This window comes from Phyllostomus discolor, chromosome 1, assembly GCF_004126475.2.
Source record: "Phyllostomus discolor isolate MPI-MPIP mPhyDis1 chromosome 1, mPhyDis1.pri.v3, whole genome shotgun sequence".
NCBI classification, from domain to species: Eukaryota; Metazoa; Chordata; class Mammalia; order Chiroptera; family Phyllostomidae; genus Phyllostomus; species Phyllostomus discolor.
Window position 1 is genome coordinate 167650815 of NC_040903.2, and position 16420 is coordinate 167667234.

Here is a 16420-nt window from a genome sequence, read left to right on the forward strand (position 1 = left end):
ATATATTTTTTTGTAGTGCCTTTATCTGGTTTTGGGTTTAGGATGATGCTGGCCTTGTAAAGTGAGTTTGGGAGCCTTCCTTCCATTTGAATTTTATGAAATAGTTGGAGAAGCTGAGGTGTCAGTTCTCAGATTGTTCGGTAAAATTCCCCTATGAAGCCAGCCAGTCTAGGGCTTTTGTTTGTTAGGAGTGTTTTGATTGCTGCTTCAGTTTCACTAAGTGTAATCCATCTATTCATTTTCTTTGATTCTTCTTGATTTAGTTTTGGAAGGTTGTATATTGAAGGTTGTCTATTCAGTTTCTTTGATTCTTCTTGATTTAGTTTTGGAAGGTTGTATATTGAAGGTTGTCTATTCAGTTTCTTTGATTCTTCTCAATTTAGTTTTGGAAGGTTGTATATTGTAGGAGTTTATCTATTTAGTCGAGGTTGTCCAGTTTGTTGGCATATAGTTCATAACATTTTTTTACAATCCTTTTTATTTCTTTGGTGTCAGTTATTTCTTCTGTTTCATTTCTAGTTTTGTATATTTGGGTTCTTTCTCATTCTTTCTTGGTGGGTCTGGTAAGATTTGTCAATCTTGTTTATCTTTTCAAAGAATCAAGCTCTTATATTCATTGATCTTTTGTATTTTTTTTAGACTCTTTTATTTCTGCTCTGATCTTTGTTATTTCCTTCCTTCTACTCAATTTGGGTTTTGTTTGTTGTTCCTTTTCAGGTTTCTTTAAGTATGAAGTTAGATTGTTTATTTGAGCCTTCTGTTTTCTGTGATAGGCCTGTTAATGCTGTAATTTCCCTCTTAAGATTGCTTTCCCAGTGTCCCACAGACTTTGGATTGTTGTGTCCTCATTTTCATTTTTTTTAAGGTATCTTTTGATTTCTTCCTTGATCTCATTGTTGACCCATTCATTGTTTGATAACATGTTATTTAGCTTCCATGTTGTACTGTGCTTTTGGTGTTCTTCTTGTGATTGATTTCCAGTTTCATAGCGTTGTGGTCAGAGAAGATGCTTGATATGATTTCAATCTTAAATTTATTGTGATTTGTTAAAACAGTTTTTAAAGTTGTCAATTTTTATGTCTTTTAGTGATTCTTCCATTTGTTGTTTCACCTGTTCCACATTGGCACAACTTTCCCTTTGAATACATTTTTCATCTGGGGAAACAAAATTTAGTTCCTTGGGGCAAGATTGGGCAAATAGGGTGGGGCATGGTGGTCATGCCATTTTTGGTCAAAAACTTATGAACATTCAGCACAGGATGGGCACATCCATTTGTAAATCACCCATCATGAAATGGGCAAATGCATTGGAAGAGTCTTCAAAAAAATTCACGGAAGCTAAACACAGCCTCTCACAATAACATCAGCTAGTACACTGATACAGGAGGGTTCCTAGAACACTCTCCTAATGGGGCCCACCATCCAGAAGATAATTCTGGTTTTTGTTGGATCCACACCTTGTATGGTGGCTTAAAGGCTCTAAAATTCTCTGTTATCATCTGGATTCAATACTGTGTTTTGCTTTTTCTATTTTAATAAATATACTTTTCCTGTGATGCCTGGAGATGTTTTGATTTCTCCATGTAAAGAATGGATTTTAAATGGATAAAATATAGAAAACTTTCTGCTTGTAAACTTTGAAACACAACTAAATCTACAGACCAGAGCAAGAGAGCATCAACTCTGATTGCTTCTAACAGATGGCATTATCAGTTACTTGGATATATTTGTGAACAGGGCTGGGTTCAACTTAGAACTGAACCCATGTGAACTTTTTTAGTGATCATGTGGGATCTCATGTTCAAAAGCATTTCATGCTCTTCTGGTAAGCCGTATTTCATGTATCCATTCGTATTTTTCTAAGGGTCCTTTCCCCCTCTAAAAGATTTTGATTCGCTCTCTTTTCCCACCCATGACAATTCAAGTCTTACACTTCAGTCTGGTATTATAGTAATTCTATGAAGCTACTTCTTAGCATTCATAAATGAAAAGTTACCTGGAGAGGTTATTCATCCTCTCAAGAAAAACTTAGGTACTTCCCCCTGGCCAGGGTGGATCAGTAAGTTGGGCATCGTCTGGCAAACCGAAAGGTCCCTGGTTCAATTCCCTGTCATGGCACAAAATGGCAGTTTTGGTTCGTGGTAGGGGTGTGTACAGGAGGCAGGCAGTCAGTGTTTATCCCTCACATTGATGTTTCTTTTGTTCTTTCTCCTTTCCTTCCCCTTTCTGTAAAATAAAAAATTTTTTTAAGTTAAAAAAAAACTTAGGCAATTACATGCAAAAGTTTTGTGCTGGTGTCTTTGGGGATTATAAATAGAAATAAAATGTACTTCCTGTTTAGGAATTTGTAGATATGAGTGACAGAATCCATTATTCTGTCAGGAAAATTGATATGTTAGCAGTTGACCTCTTAAAGGATAACAGAACCTTCATACATTGAATACAAGGTAGCTTTTTCAGATGCAGACCTGATTCATTAACAGTGAATATTGTTCATTTTTCATTCATTAAATTAACAAATTTTACCAGTTATATACTGTGAACTCATTAATGTGCTTGTCACTAGTGAATAGAATAAGGAATGATACAGATACAGACCCTACTTTAACAGACTAGTGTGATCAAGTCAACCCACTTGCCTTTGTATAGGTGTATTTAACTGAAAGAGACAGTCAAAGTCATGGATTTGTCTGAAAAACATAACCTTATTTCAATGTTTATTTTGGTAGTTTATCATAGGAGTATATGAAGAAATATAATAAGACTTTCTTCTCTTCTACATTTTATTTGTTTCTACTTATTTTTATTTTCATTTTATTTATCTTTGAGGTGTGACCACTCATTTATAACCAGGCTTCTGTAGAGCTTTCTGGTAGCTTATGGCTTTTGTCTGATTCCACTGGCTTTGACCATTAGATGCTATAGGATTTCAGTAGTTGAGGCTCTATTAATACTAAAATTTTGTGGTTACTGTTCAGTTGGTCAGAAAAGTTGGTACTTTATCAGCCTTCTTTCTGCTAGTTATTGGGTATTCTGTAGAAAAACTGATTGAATCTTTAGAATATATAAAACCCTTCCATATTTTAAAGATTTAGCAGTTGAAACTGCCCATCCGTCACTTATTGACCACCTGCTATGTATGTGCCAGCCATTGTTCTGAGGATGTAATTGTGAAAAAACAGACACAGTCTTGTCTTCTCAGAATCTGTAAGACATAACAATCTGTAACTGAGATGATACTGATAATGGCTAGCATTTACTGTGGGCCAGACACTTTTCCAATTGCTACTTGTATTTATTCATTTAATGCTTACAACAGTGTGTGAAATGATTGTAGTATAATTATTATGCCTGATTTACAGATAAGGAAACTGAGGCAAGAAAGATTATGTTGTTCCAAGTCAATTGCAGTGTGTGATAAAGATGGAATTCAGATGTGCCAGTCTGGCTTCAAAATTCCACATTTATCCACTACACGGTTCTGTGCAATTATAACAGATAATTATGGTATAATTTAAATGGATAGTCAAATAGGTAATTTCACTGAGTGTGAGCAGTGATATAATGGAAATACTTGCTGCTGTGGGAGCTCAGAATGATTTCATCCAGTTTGGTCTTGCCAGGGTCAGGAAAAGCTGTTCTGAGAAAGTAAATCTTTATTGAAAGAGCCTTTCCCACCACACACATACTTCTTAGCTATTGAAAATAATTGGAAAGAATATTTTTAAATAGGCAATGGTTTTCATACAAAGAAATAACAACATAATTTAGAAAAACCGTAAGTCTATTCTCAACTTGGGAAGGTCTCTCTGGTGATTACACCTTATTTACTATTTGGGCAAAATAAGTTTTTGAAATGAACTTTTAAAAAATTAACTAAAGGAAAATATTCTTCTATTTTTGAGGAGACAAACCAGAGGAGAGTAGTATTATGCACACAATACTGGGTGCTTTTGTGTGGTTTTGTTTGTGATAGAACAAAAGATTTGATTATGTGCAGTTTAAATTAGTTTAAAAATGGTAGCAGCTTTGATTAATTACTTCATGTAGAGTGTCATTTTTGTAGCAGGCATTAACATTTCTAAATTCTGTACCATAAGATGAGCATAAAGAAAAGTATGAAATGCATTATATAGAACACATTTAATAATATCAAAGCTTTTATAAAGTTATGTATTCATAAATGAAACTGATTAAGATTCACAAATTAAATTTAGACAGATTTTAAGTATAAATTTGAACGGTTTTGTAATCTATGAATCAACTGATTTTATCAGTTACTAATCCTTTGAGTGCTTTCCATTTTTATTGTAAGACAGAAACAATAATTTTTAGGGTATATTTAGAAATATTTTTGTGGTTAGTAGCAATCTGTGGCTAAAAAGCTACTATGATAGATGGTTCTGGTAGTATTTTTCTATCCTTCATAATGTAGTGTTGATCATCTCTCATGTATTAAAAATCTCATTTTCATTAATGGTTATTTTCATGGTAAAACCATTGTACAGAATTCAAGGTCTTAATGAAAAGCCCCGGGGGGGTCAGGTTTGACTACTTTTATTAGCACAGTCATGCTCTATCAATTTAAAATACACACCATGATAGCTCTGTATTTAATGATTTCACTGGTTTACTTCCTTAATATTCTAAAATTGAAATAGCATTCATTGATCATTACCACTCACCAATCTACTTAGGCTCCATCTTAGCAATTGCTTGCTTGGTTTTTGTTCCTTTCCTCCTCACTCCAACTCTTTTCTTTCTCAGGTCAGTCACCTTCCCTTTGTTTTCTCCAGCCCTTTGATATTCTAGCTGGTCATTGCATTACTCTGTCTTTTCCCTGATATTCCATCAGGCCCATACTGCATTATGTTAATGGCATTCTTCTACCTTTGCCACTTACGAGTATCTGTGTTCTCATGGCCTATCTGTATGTGGTACTTAAAGAGTGGACTGTTTCAACTATGGGTCAACTAACCCATTTTTTAAAAATTAAAGCTGTATTTGACATCTGTCTCATATTTAACGCTATATGAATGAGTACATGTCTATGTACATAAAAATATTTTGTTACTCCAATTGCTTTAGTTTTTCTGTTAACTATGGGATTTCTTCCTAATTCATACTTAATCTGGAAACTTCTGGTGTTTTAATATGGTTGGGGTGGGTCGGTGGGGTGTAACCTAGTTATCACCTTTCTAGGCTTGAGCTTTTTTTCTCATGTATGAAAGATATCTTTGTTTCCAGATTGTCTAGATTCTTGCTACTAGAAATGTGGTATGTGGACCAGTAGCATCAATATCACCTGTGTGTTAGAAATGTGAAATCTCAGGCTCTACTCAAGATCTTATACTTCTTAACCTGCATTTTAAATAGATCTTTAGTCAATTCATATGAACACTGAAGTTTGCACAGCACTATTCTATGTATCAGCCAGCTAGTTGACACATTAACGTACTGACTGATAGATATCTGTGTACTTTTCTAGAACTGATCTTGAACGTGTGTTCTGTATCGGTTTTATTTAAATGTTTGTTTGTAAATTATTTTGCAACTATTCATCTTGGTTCACCAACAGTTGTATCCTGGGTAGATATCGTTAGTACTACAGTGTGGAAGAAATGACAAAATTAATCTCAAACACTAGCCAGGCCTAGACTTTAAAGTGAGGATTTGGTATAAGGTCTAAAACTATAACAAACATGTATAAATTCAGTTTCTTTTTCCTCCTCTATCATCAGTTTGCATCTGGATGAAGAACTATTTCTTCTTGGGCTATGGCTTTCAAGAAATTTGTGTGGACTAAGGTGAAACTTTGAGATGTAGGAAAAATTTTTCAAATCTCTATTTAATTTTTATCTTAAATGAGCAAAATTATACCATAGTGAAATAAAATATGTTGCTTAATAGTGTATTATATAATTTATGAAGAAATATTGAAGGTCCATATTTAAATCTTGTTTGTACATGATGAAGAAAGGTCATAGGCTCCTTCTCTGTAGTACAAAATGACAATCTCATAAAATTTCATAAAAAATTTTTGTAAGATTTTGAGTGGGCTGGGAAATAATCTTGTAGTAAATTCTCTATTATACTCAGAAATATGTGGGTGCACATGGATAGGGACAGTACTATTATTTTTGTGTGGTTGATAGTAAAATAATTGTTGTATTCTCTAAGCACATATTAATGTAGGCTTAGAGATAGAATTCCTCTGTTACTCATGTAATCAATCAAGTTAATATGTTGTGTACACAATCACTTGATGATGCCCTAAAACTTACATTTATTTGTACATTTGTGCTTTAGAATGTAGTTAAAAAAATTAAAGTGATTTTATTTTTGTAATCCTAAAGGAAAAGTTCTTTTTCTTATCTTTTTCAAAAATAAGAGAACTGAGAGCATACAAAATTAATCTATTATTATTCCTTTAGCATTCAAATGAAATGTGAATTTTTCTTGAGTAATAGCATTGTTTAATGATGATAAACATTGTTTCATTGAGTGTTTTGTAGGTTTTAATACCTTCTTTTGATCGTATGCCTAAGAATGGCAGTGAGAGGGAGTGGCAGAGAGAAATACTCAGATATATGTGAGATAGCAGTGTGTTACCGAGCACTTCAAGAGTGTTAAGTTTTAAACAACAAAAGTAAACTCTAAGGAGTGACCTTAGCTAGAAGCCATTCTATGTTGTATGTAGCTTCTGCTGCATGTAACTGTGACGGATAGGACTGTGATTGTGGTTACCAGTGGATACCCTTGTGGTGGTTATAACCAAGTTTTAAATGTCACTGAGATTCTTCTTGAATGTCTGTCACATGCGTATCAGTAATTCTAAAGTAGATAAAAATGAAACAAAGATTCATTTGGGAGTTAGCACTCCCAGAAGATTAGTTTTTAAACAGAACAGCAGAAGGACTTGTGACATGCATCCATAAGCAATTGTAATGATTTGGCAGTTATTTAGCCCTCAGTTCCTACCCTTTTGGTTGAACTGACAGCATGCCTGCAAAGAGAATGAGGCCTGTTTCAGCCCCATTGATGTCTTCTTGAATGTTATTCTGCAGTCTGGGTAGTGATAAATGTTCAGTGATTAATGATTTTATAGTCCCAGGGGATTCTGGGTGGTTTCTGGTTTCTGTGAGCAGGGCAGTTTTCTTTCTTGTTTGGGCCTCTTGTTAATTTTTCTGATGTTTACTACATTGTTTTAAGTTGGCAGAAGGGTAGGTATCATCTGCAGTTTTAATTAAGTAGGGTTAAAAGCCTTATCAATACGATTTTAGAGGTGATGCTCAACTTAGTATGTATGAGTTTGAGAACAAGAACAGTTTCTAACCCACAGAACTTTTGTAACATTTTACTTGTAAACTTTGGTATCCTTTTTCCTTCTTTGCTTTTAAAAACATGTTTTAAGTTATAAAGGGAAAGTTAATAACAGCTATTATAAAATAATAACCTTAGCTTTATTTTCATGGTGTTTGCAGTTTTATTTTTCAGATTCTTAACTTAAATCGCCTATTTTAATGTGTTTTCCTTTTTACATGGTTCACTTTCTGGAAGAGTAGTATGGTTTGTTTTTACCAGTATTAAAAGGAATTATAAACAGATCATCTTTTGCTAAATATTTGTTTGCCATTTAGGAAAGGATTCATTTCTAGCATATTGATTACAGGTTGTTTTTAGTATTTTAAGTAAAGCTTGTAATTTCCTAACCTTTATTGGTAGGTTATGGAGACAGAGAAAGAAGGATAGAGATAAACATTTTCATAATTTCATAATTTAGTTCATCATTTAGTACTCAGAAATATATTTCCTTAGTTCACCTTTTTTAAAAAAAAGATTTATAGAACTTTCTTCTTAGCTGTAAAGAGATCACACGGCTAATTTTCTTTAAGATCAATAAAGAAACTTTTTTTTTAACCTTAAAACCTAAAAAGTAACATAAAAGAAGCACTTCTGTTTAGTTTTTCAAATAATGGACAAGGAACTTGGTTAGGAATAACCATTTGTAAGTCTGTATATTAATTAGATGATTATGCTCAATTAGCAGGACTGCCAAGTAATCTTTTTAATACTCTGGTCTTTTTTTTTCCCCCTAGGGTTTTACAGACAGCCCTCATTACAGTGATCACTTGAATGACAGTCGATTAGGAGCTCATGAAGGCTTGTCCCCAACACCTTTCATGAACTCAAATCTGATGGGTAAGTTGGCAGTTTTTTGCAAGTAATCTTCATAAAGCCTCTTTGTTCAGAGCTATATTTTATCCCCTTGTCCAGGAGGGACACGTAAGTATTTAGAATAAAGTTCCTGAGTTTCATGGGGTATCTGGACAAGGGGATCTTTCCTGTTCAACTTAGTTTGAGGAGTAAGCATTCAAAAATGTGGGTTCTTCTCTTAGAGCATTATTGTCACTAGTACCAAAATAGAAAGCAGCAGTGTTTTAACTGTCCATTTTTGTAGTGTATTTGTGACATCAAGCATTATATGTTTTCTGCTTTTTGGGCAGAGAAGTGCTTCTGAGACATTTGTAATTTACTATTTGTTTTAGCAGTTATATGTATGTGGTAATTAAAAATAGGACAAAGCAGTGATTTTAGTCCGATTTTACTCATATTGGACAATATTGTCTTTTGGCACTATTTGGTTAAAACTTAGTAGTACATTTAGATGTTACAGTATTTGTTTTAAGCACTTGGGTTCACATCGGAGATTTTAAGTTTTGTTCTGCAATAATTAAGTTGTACTTTGAAGGATATTATCTACCACCTAAACCTGATTATTATATTTTGGCACAACTTTTAAGGTTAGCCATTCTCTGTATCTCCCCTTTACTTCCTATAAAACACCCCTCTATATTTCTCATATGAAAGTTTATAGTTGTTCAAGCAAAAATGGTAAGCCCAAGGTTTTTTAAAAGTGTTTCTTTCTTTTTTTTTTTTAAGATTTTATTTATTTTTAGAGAGGGAAGGGAGGGAGAAAGAAAAAGAGAGGGGGGAGGGGAGGAGACATCAATGCGTGGTTGCTGGGGGCCATGGCCTGCAACCTAGGCATGTGCCCTGACTGGGAATCGAACCTGTGATGCCTGGTTTGCAGCCCACGCTCAATCCACTGAGCTATGCCAGCCAGGGCTAGCCCAAGTTTTTTTTAAAAAATCAGTTTGGATGCTACTTTTTTTAATGATGATTTTATCTTTTTGTAGAACCTGATTCAAAAGAATCTCTGTTTTATGACATTATTTTTCCTTCTGCTTATGCTAGCACTCATCACATTACAAAAGCATTATTTAATCTGTCTTACTGGTTGTTGGTAGCATCATGTAAGTATGGAAGGTTTTGTGTAACTGACATTGATTTCATTACTTTATTTCTTTTTTATTTTATATTTAGATTTTATTTATTTTTAGAGAAAGAAGAAGGGAGGGAGAAAGGGAGAGAAACATCAGTATGTGAGAGACATCAGTTGGTTGCCTCTTGCACACCCCTAACCCGGGATCTGACCAGCAGCAACCCAAGCATGTGCCCTGACAGGGAGTTGAACCAGCAACCTTTCGGTTCATAGGCTGGTACTCAGTCCACTGAGCCATACCAGCCAGGGCTACATACAGTATTTCTTAAGAATGTGACCTATATCGTGATCTTAGTTAGAATTGTCCTTTTATGACACAACCATGCCAATCTAAGTGGATTACCCAAATCCAAAATCCTGGCAGTCTGCAATTTCTTTATAAACGATTTTGCTCTGCATCAGCTTTATTTCCCTTATTCTGTATAAAGTGTTGAAGAAACAGAGTCTGATGTTTTAGTGTGGATTTTGCCTAAGGCAGCTACCAGTCTAAAGCCAGACAGAGCATTAAGTATACCATAAGACTGAAATACAAAATAACAATTCACTTCAACACAAATGCAAATGAAAATCCCAGGATTAAATACATTATTGTCCCAGATTAAAATCAGAATTTATTTTAATAAATTTAGAACAAAATAATTATCCTTGCATTTAGCTAAGGAAATTTTCTAGTTTATTATTTTTTTTAATTTTCTGTTGAGCTTACCACCAAAGTAAAATAGATACGACACTTCAAATAATTTACTTTTGTAGCATAGCTTTTCCCCAAGTAGCATTTCATTTATAATAAATGTGGCAGGGCAAGTTATAGTCAGTGGTTTTGTAATTTCAGATTGAACTATACTTCCTTAATTGAGGCTGTTAACTCTGAATTGTGAAAAATCAAAATTTTTTTAAAAACCTCACCAAGGATATGTTCATTGATTCAGGAGAGAGAGAGAGAGAGGGAGAGGGAGAGGGAGGAGGGAGGATGGAGGAGGGGAAGGGAGAGAGAGAGGAACATCAATGTGAGAAACACCAATCGGTTGCCTCCTGTGTGCCTTCCACCTGGGTATTCAAATCCACAACCTAGGTATGTGCCTTGACCAGGAATTAAACCTGCTTGCCCATTGATGCATAGGAATAGTGCTCCAACCAACTGAGCCACCGGGCCAAGGCTAAAGTAGTATTTTCTTAGTTGGAACAATAAGAGCATTCTTGAGTTTACAGGTAATTATTAGAATACTTTTAATAGTCATCATATCCTGTGTATAAAATCAGCATGTCCAAGTCTTAAAGTTAAAAAACCCTTCAGATTTATAAACAGATTGATCCCTTTACAGTACAAGTGAAAAAAAATTTGCATTTATCTTAACTACATTATACAGTTAATAAGGTAGAGTTATGTATTTCATTGTAAATTATAAACCCAACCTTAAAAATGTTAATTTACCTGTCAGGAAGGGGGAAATAATTCTGAAAAGATAGGCAGATATGTTCAAAAGCATTTCACTAGTCATTAATAAAATCTGATTTACTGTACTTTTTTTCTCTATGTTTGAATTAAAAGTGATCAAATGAAGTATCTAATAATTTAAGCAATCTGCATGACAGTAGCTTGCTTTTGGAAATAAATGTCTCTTAAATTGTAGAGCAGTTACACAGTAACAGGCATTTTCACTTGATGTGAGCTGAAGTAATTGAACTGTTAGATACTCAAAATGCAAGTTTATAGCACTTGGTAGAGTTACAGTGGATAGGTTCAGTTTTCTAGCACTGACAATTTGAGAGTTTAGGGCTAAAAAGCCTTCATTGTTAAAGCACAGCTGAGATGTACATGGTGGTATTAGAAACATTTGGAACTGTGTGCTGTGAATGGTAAATGCTGTTAAAGCTAATAGGAAAGCAGTAACATTTCATCATTGCTGCAACATATTAAAAAATACCCTTAAAAGGGGGGATTTTATGTCTAGGGAATGTTGGTTTTTGTATCATGTTCAACTGTAAGCAAATTTGCCTGAAGAAATAGTGGATAAAGTGCCACTATCTTTCGTGATGGAGCTCTTAAATATGTTAATGATTTTTGTACTTGGCAAAGTGAGAAATTTTGTCAAGGGTTGGTAATGATCAATAATGAACAATTTGCCATAGAAACATGCATTTCTATATTCATTTAAATATTTTGAAGTGTTTTACATAGGAAGTAAAGCTATTATGTTGGATCAGTTAGTGTTTCTTTTCAATGAATTCCAGAATTATCCAGTTGATTTGTCAATATGGGAAAAAAAAGGGCTTTTCTTATGTTTCAAATTGAAATAAGTACATACTTTGGCACATCACTAAGTAATTAGCATCAAACTGTTCTGTACTTTATTATAGTAAAACTACAAAGCTTTGACAGCAATGAATTGCAGTAGTCTCACCAAACAGTCTTATCTTTTTCCAGCCTCTCCCAGCTTTGTTTTCTTTCTCTCCCCTTGGTTCTGTTGTTAACTTAAGTGATATGTGCTTTCCTTTACCTCTTGTTGATTCGATGTATTTTTGGTGATGATAGGATTACTTTATTAATTGGACATAGAAATTATTATTTCATAGAATTGCCTACCATTAATTTCCTACTGATTGTGGAATGAATTACTCTTATCTTTCTACCCATTCATGTCTATGAAAGCTTTACTTATTTTAGGTGGTATTGTCAATAGGAAACTAAAATGAGATACTACTACCTTCAATTTACCTTTTTTTCTGAGATCTTCAATTGTGTTTCTTTCTGAGATCCATTTTGCCTCTAGATCTTTTAAAGAATGAAACACTTTAAGAACATATTGGTGATACAAGAAAAAATTCAGGGCTGAGAGTTAAGTGATCTGGAGTTTGGTAAACTTTACCTTTCTGATAGGCCACTGCTTGGTAGTCTCAAAGATCCTCTGCAGCTCTAGAATTTTATAATCCAATTTATCTAACATTTTTGACCCTGACAAAGGCTGCAACTAGAATTATAATTAGTATTTTGCAAATGATAAAACCAAAGCACCTGAAAATTGTTTTTTCCTGACATTATAGAGCCAGTAATTGACAAAACTGAATATCGAACCCATATCTCCTGATGTCTAGTCCAGTGTTCTTTCCCTTAGGCACATTAAGTCTATAAGGTACTTATTCCTTCCATATAATGCTCCCAGGATTTTACTAGCTCAGCATTTTCTAAACTATAATTATGGAGACACTGGTTTTGAGAGATGACCATGAGAAAAAGGTTTTGTAGTGACAGTTACTTGGGAAAACATTGTATATTATGTATGCCCTCTTAAGAGATTCAGATTGTACTTTAGAATATTGAAGACTCTGGGGGAAAAAAGAAAAAAAGCATGTTTAACATTGTTTAGCCCATCACATCCCAGATTCAAATGTCATACAGAGCCTTTCTGTAAAAAGCATCATGAGCCTCTGAAGAACTTGTTTTCCATAGACCACCCACTGGAAAATGCTTGTAAGTTATTTTAAGGGAAGACTAAAACATAATACTTGAAAGTTCTCTGCAATGTGAAGTTACACAATGTTAATAATATTGCTGTGTATATTTTTATAATTCATTTTAGGTATCTTAGCTAATTTAAAGTTGGACACAGTTTTTCAAGCATATTATGTTAAACCTCTTTTATAAGTATTTGACTTACAAATAAACTAACTGTCCTTCCATTGCTGCTGAGGTCTGTTTGCTCAGTCCTGCCCTTCTTTCTATCTCAGAGTCTAAAGTGCCCCTCTGATAATAGTCACTACATTTTATTTTAATTTCATTGTGGATTAAATAGGTTTCTTTATTCTTGTCTGGGTATTTAAACCCCAGAACACTTTTCCCCCCTATATATTTTGTATTATAAAGAATCAAATTTCAAAGAAACCTCTTTTGTATACTTGATTCTGCCTGCACCATAATTTATGACTAATCCAGAAGTCCCTTAAAGTTACAAAAAAATATAGAATCACCATTTTTAGAATACCAAAGCACAATAGAAGCCTGCCCTCAAAAGCTCTCTAATTTTGATGTACATGAAATTTTTTCACTAGATGAGATAATGAAAATGATTATATTTGCTTAGGGAGATACAGTATGGCTTACTGTTTGACAGTATTTCATAAGAATGAGGCTTTCATACTTGCTCAAACATTTTATTAAATTACCTCAGGTCTCAAGAAAGGATATGAGTTATATAATCATTGATATACATTTTCTGATCTTTTGCTGCTTACAAAAACAGAATAATGGCACTGGGAGAAACTTCAGTGAAAGAGACCTGGTTGCTTTTGAAGAAACCAAAGCGTGGAAAATGACTCAATCCTCTTGATTGCATTTTTAGATCATGTTCTCTTCCTACTACATTGCTTTTTTCCCTCTTTTTACTTCTCATGTTCAACTATTTGTTTATTTGCTCCTTTTTATATGTTTTAGGTCTTCTGTCTTTTGCTTCCTCTTGCTGATGCTTAGACCAATCTGAATTGTTGAATACCTTCCTTTTTCTCCTTCATTCTGTTCTTAACTATGTAAAACACTGTATGGCACGATGTAAAGGTGAAGAGGATTCAGTCTGTTTACAGTCTTGGCTATTTTAGTGTGGTAGGGAAATACTTTCAATAATCAGTATACTTGGTAGAGTGTGAGTGATCCAAAAAAATTCTTACAGAAATTCAGAAGAGATTAAAATAAGGCATAGCCAGAAATCTTACTCAGGGAAAATCTTACTGTGGAGTAGCATTTAATTCAGTGTATAAGGACTTTTTCTTACTAGTGAGAAAAATTAAATTATGTTCAACAAAAATTGGTATTTATTGACTTCCATACTCCAGATGGCTAGGAATAGGATGGTTTTAGGCATGTTGGATCTAGGGGTCAAACGTTGTCATTGGATCTCCCTTTTTACCCTTTAAATGAGATAAAACCGGAGTGGCAAATTGGGCTGAGAATTTTGAGAAGTAGGAAAATGTCAGAGTACAGTGTTTCTTGTCTCTACCTCTCTACTTCTAGATTTTTCACTTCAGTATTTCTAAATTGTTCTTTCTGGCTACCATATTACAGGATACATTACATCTTCATGGTTAGGAATGTTTTCTTTCAGTGCAAACTTGCAGTTTATTTATAATACTCTGTTCCTGACAACACCATCCTTTCCATGCCCATACTCTTGAAAAGCAGCCTCTTTCCATGGTTAAAATGGATTTGATAGCCATTCTTTTGAAGCCAGAGATGCACTAATGGCTTCTTTCCTACCCACTCTGGGAGAGACTAAAGTAATGCTAAAACCTCACTTTGGAAGATGTTTCAGAGTTTCAAGAGTATACCTGTATAGAATTAGGTCCCTTGTATCTAAATGCAGTTACTCTTGTAGTGAATTACTTAATAGGATTACTTAAAAGAGATGCCAAGATTTCAGAAGATAGAGGGGGAAAAATGTTCAATTAAAGCTTTATTTTGAAAATTAAAATAACTAAACTTAGAAAGTAATATTAATAAACAACAATTTATATTATCAGCCATTCTTAAGTGAACAAAGGATGAAATAATTGTTCAGTTGGTGTATTTTTTTCTTTAGAATATTTTATGGCAATAAAATATTGCCATAAATCTTCTTTACTTCACATTTGAATTTTGTTGATTTTCTTTTCAGTTATTAACTGACAATCCATTTAGGTCTAAATCTGTTGGTGGTTTTTGTGTTTGATTAAATGGGTCTTTAACATCACTTCGAAGCATTTCATGAAATTTTGAGTAGCTTGCATGTTTTTCAACTTTTAGTGGACTTCTTTTGCATTTGCTTTGTATTATGGGATATTTAGCAAAAGATTGGGCAAAACTCCATTGACTTGAACCTGAGATAGCCACACCATTCATGAGAGATATTTCACTGCAATTTTCTTTTAAGGTGTCTGGTCATTAGTGAATATTTTTGCAAGATCACAACATTGGCTTAACTCTGCAGGCTTGCAAACTGATAACTCTAGGGACTCATGTAAGGAGTACTGCCTTTATTTTTGTTTACCCAAGCTATTTATTTATTATCACTCCTGTGTATGTGCCTTGCGATCAAAAGTAATCTTTTCTGATCTTCATGGTTTTATAGTACATGAGTGGCATAGATTTCATAAATGATTCTTCCTTGAATATTCCCATTGTTTGGGTCTAGGTCTAGGCAAGTGAATGTGAACTCAGGATATTCTGAGTTCTGCCTGTAGGGGGTGGATGACAAAGGGCTGTGACTGCTTGGTTACTAGAGAGCAAAAGAATGATTTTTAAAAATGAACTTCTGTAAACTTGACAGTTTTCCTGGATGTTTACAATCTCAGGACCACACCATGATATATAGTTAAGAATTTGGGGTGTTATTTTAGTTGGGAAAAGTCCCAGAGCGGCATTATCAGAGTGTGCCTTCTATGCCATAACATTTCACATTCACTGCTTATGGTTATAGTGATGCTTTAATTATTTACTATAGGTTTTCTTATTGTTTTGTTAAACATAAATGCTTAAATACTAAAATTCTCATAGAATGTTTGAGCAGGAATGGCTCTTACCTATCTAGCTCAGTGGTTCTCAATTTGGGAGTGTTGAGAAATTAATGATTGTCATAAATACTGGAAGTATGAGGAGGTGCAACTGGTACACCCCACACCCTGGAAACTCGAGAGCCTCTTTCAAAGTGAAGGGTTAGTACTAGCTTGGTTACTGCTCACAACGTTTATGCAAGTTTTAGTTAGGCACCAGATAAAAGTGAAATTTTAAAAATCTGGAAAACATATCTTTAATTGTTTGGATTTCAATTTGTAGAAATGTTACTATTTGAAAATATTCATGGCATTCAGTCAGTTGTATAGGTTTTTATATTATATTGCTGTTATTTAATAAGACTCTAATTTTAAGGGAAGCCATTTGAAAGACACTTGCTTATTTTGAGTGTCAGTTCACCATTTTGGTAGTTTCCTCACGTCTTAGTTTATTTTTTTTTCTTACAAAATGTAGCCTTTTCAGAGCTGATGTTTTTTGTGACTTCCAGGTTGGGTTTGTTTTGTTGTTATTTGGGATGTTAGTGTTTTTATGAACAC

General features: G+C 33.9%; 1 protein-coding gene across 1 annotated transcript in view; it reads left to right on the forward strand.

Moving 5' to 3' along the window:
* The window catches only part of TCF12 (transcription factor 12), a 377803-nt gene that overhangs the window by 169001 nt on the left and 192382 nt on the right, over positions 1 to 16420 (forward strand). The window contains 1 exon segment of the mRNA XM_028505802.2: positions 8100 to 8202. Coding sequence (XP_028361603.1) covers positions 8100 to 8202 — 103 coding nt within the window.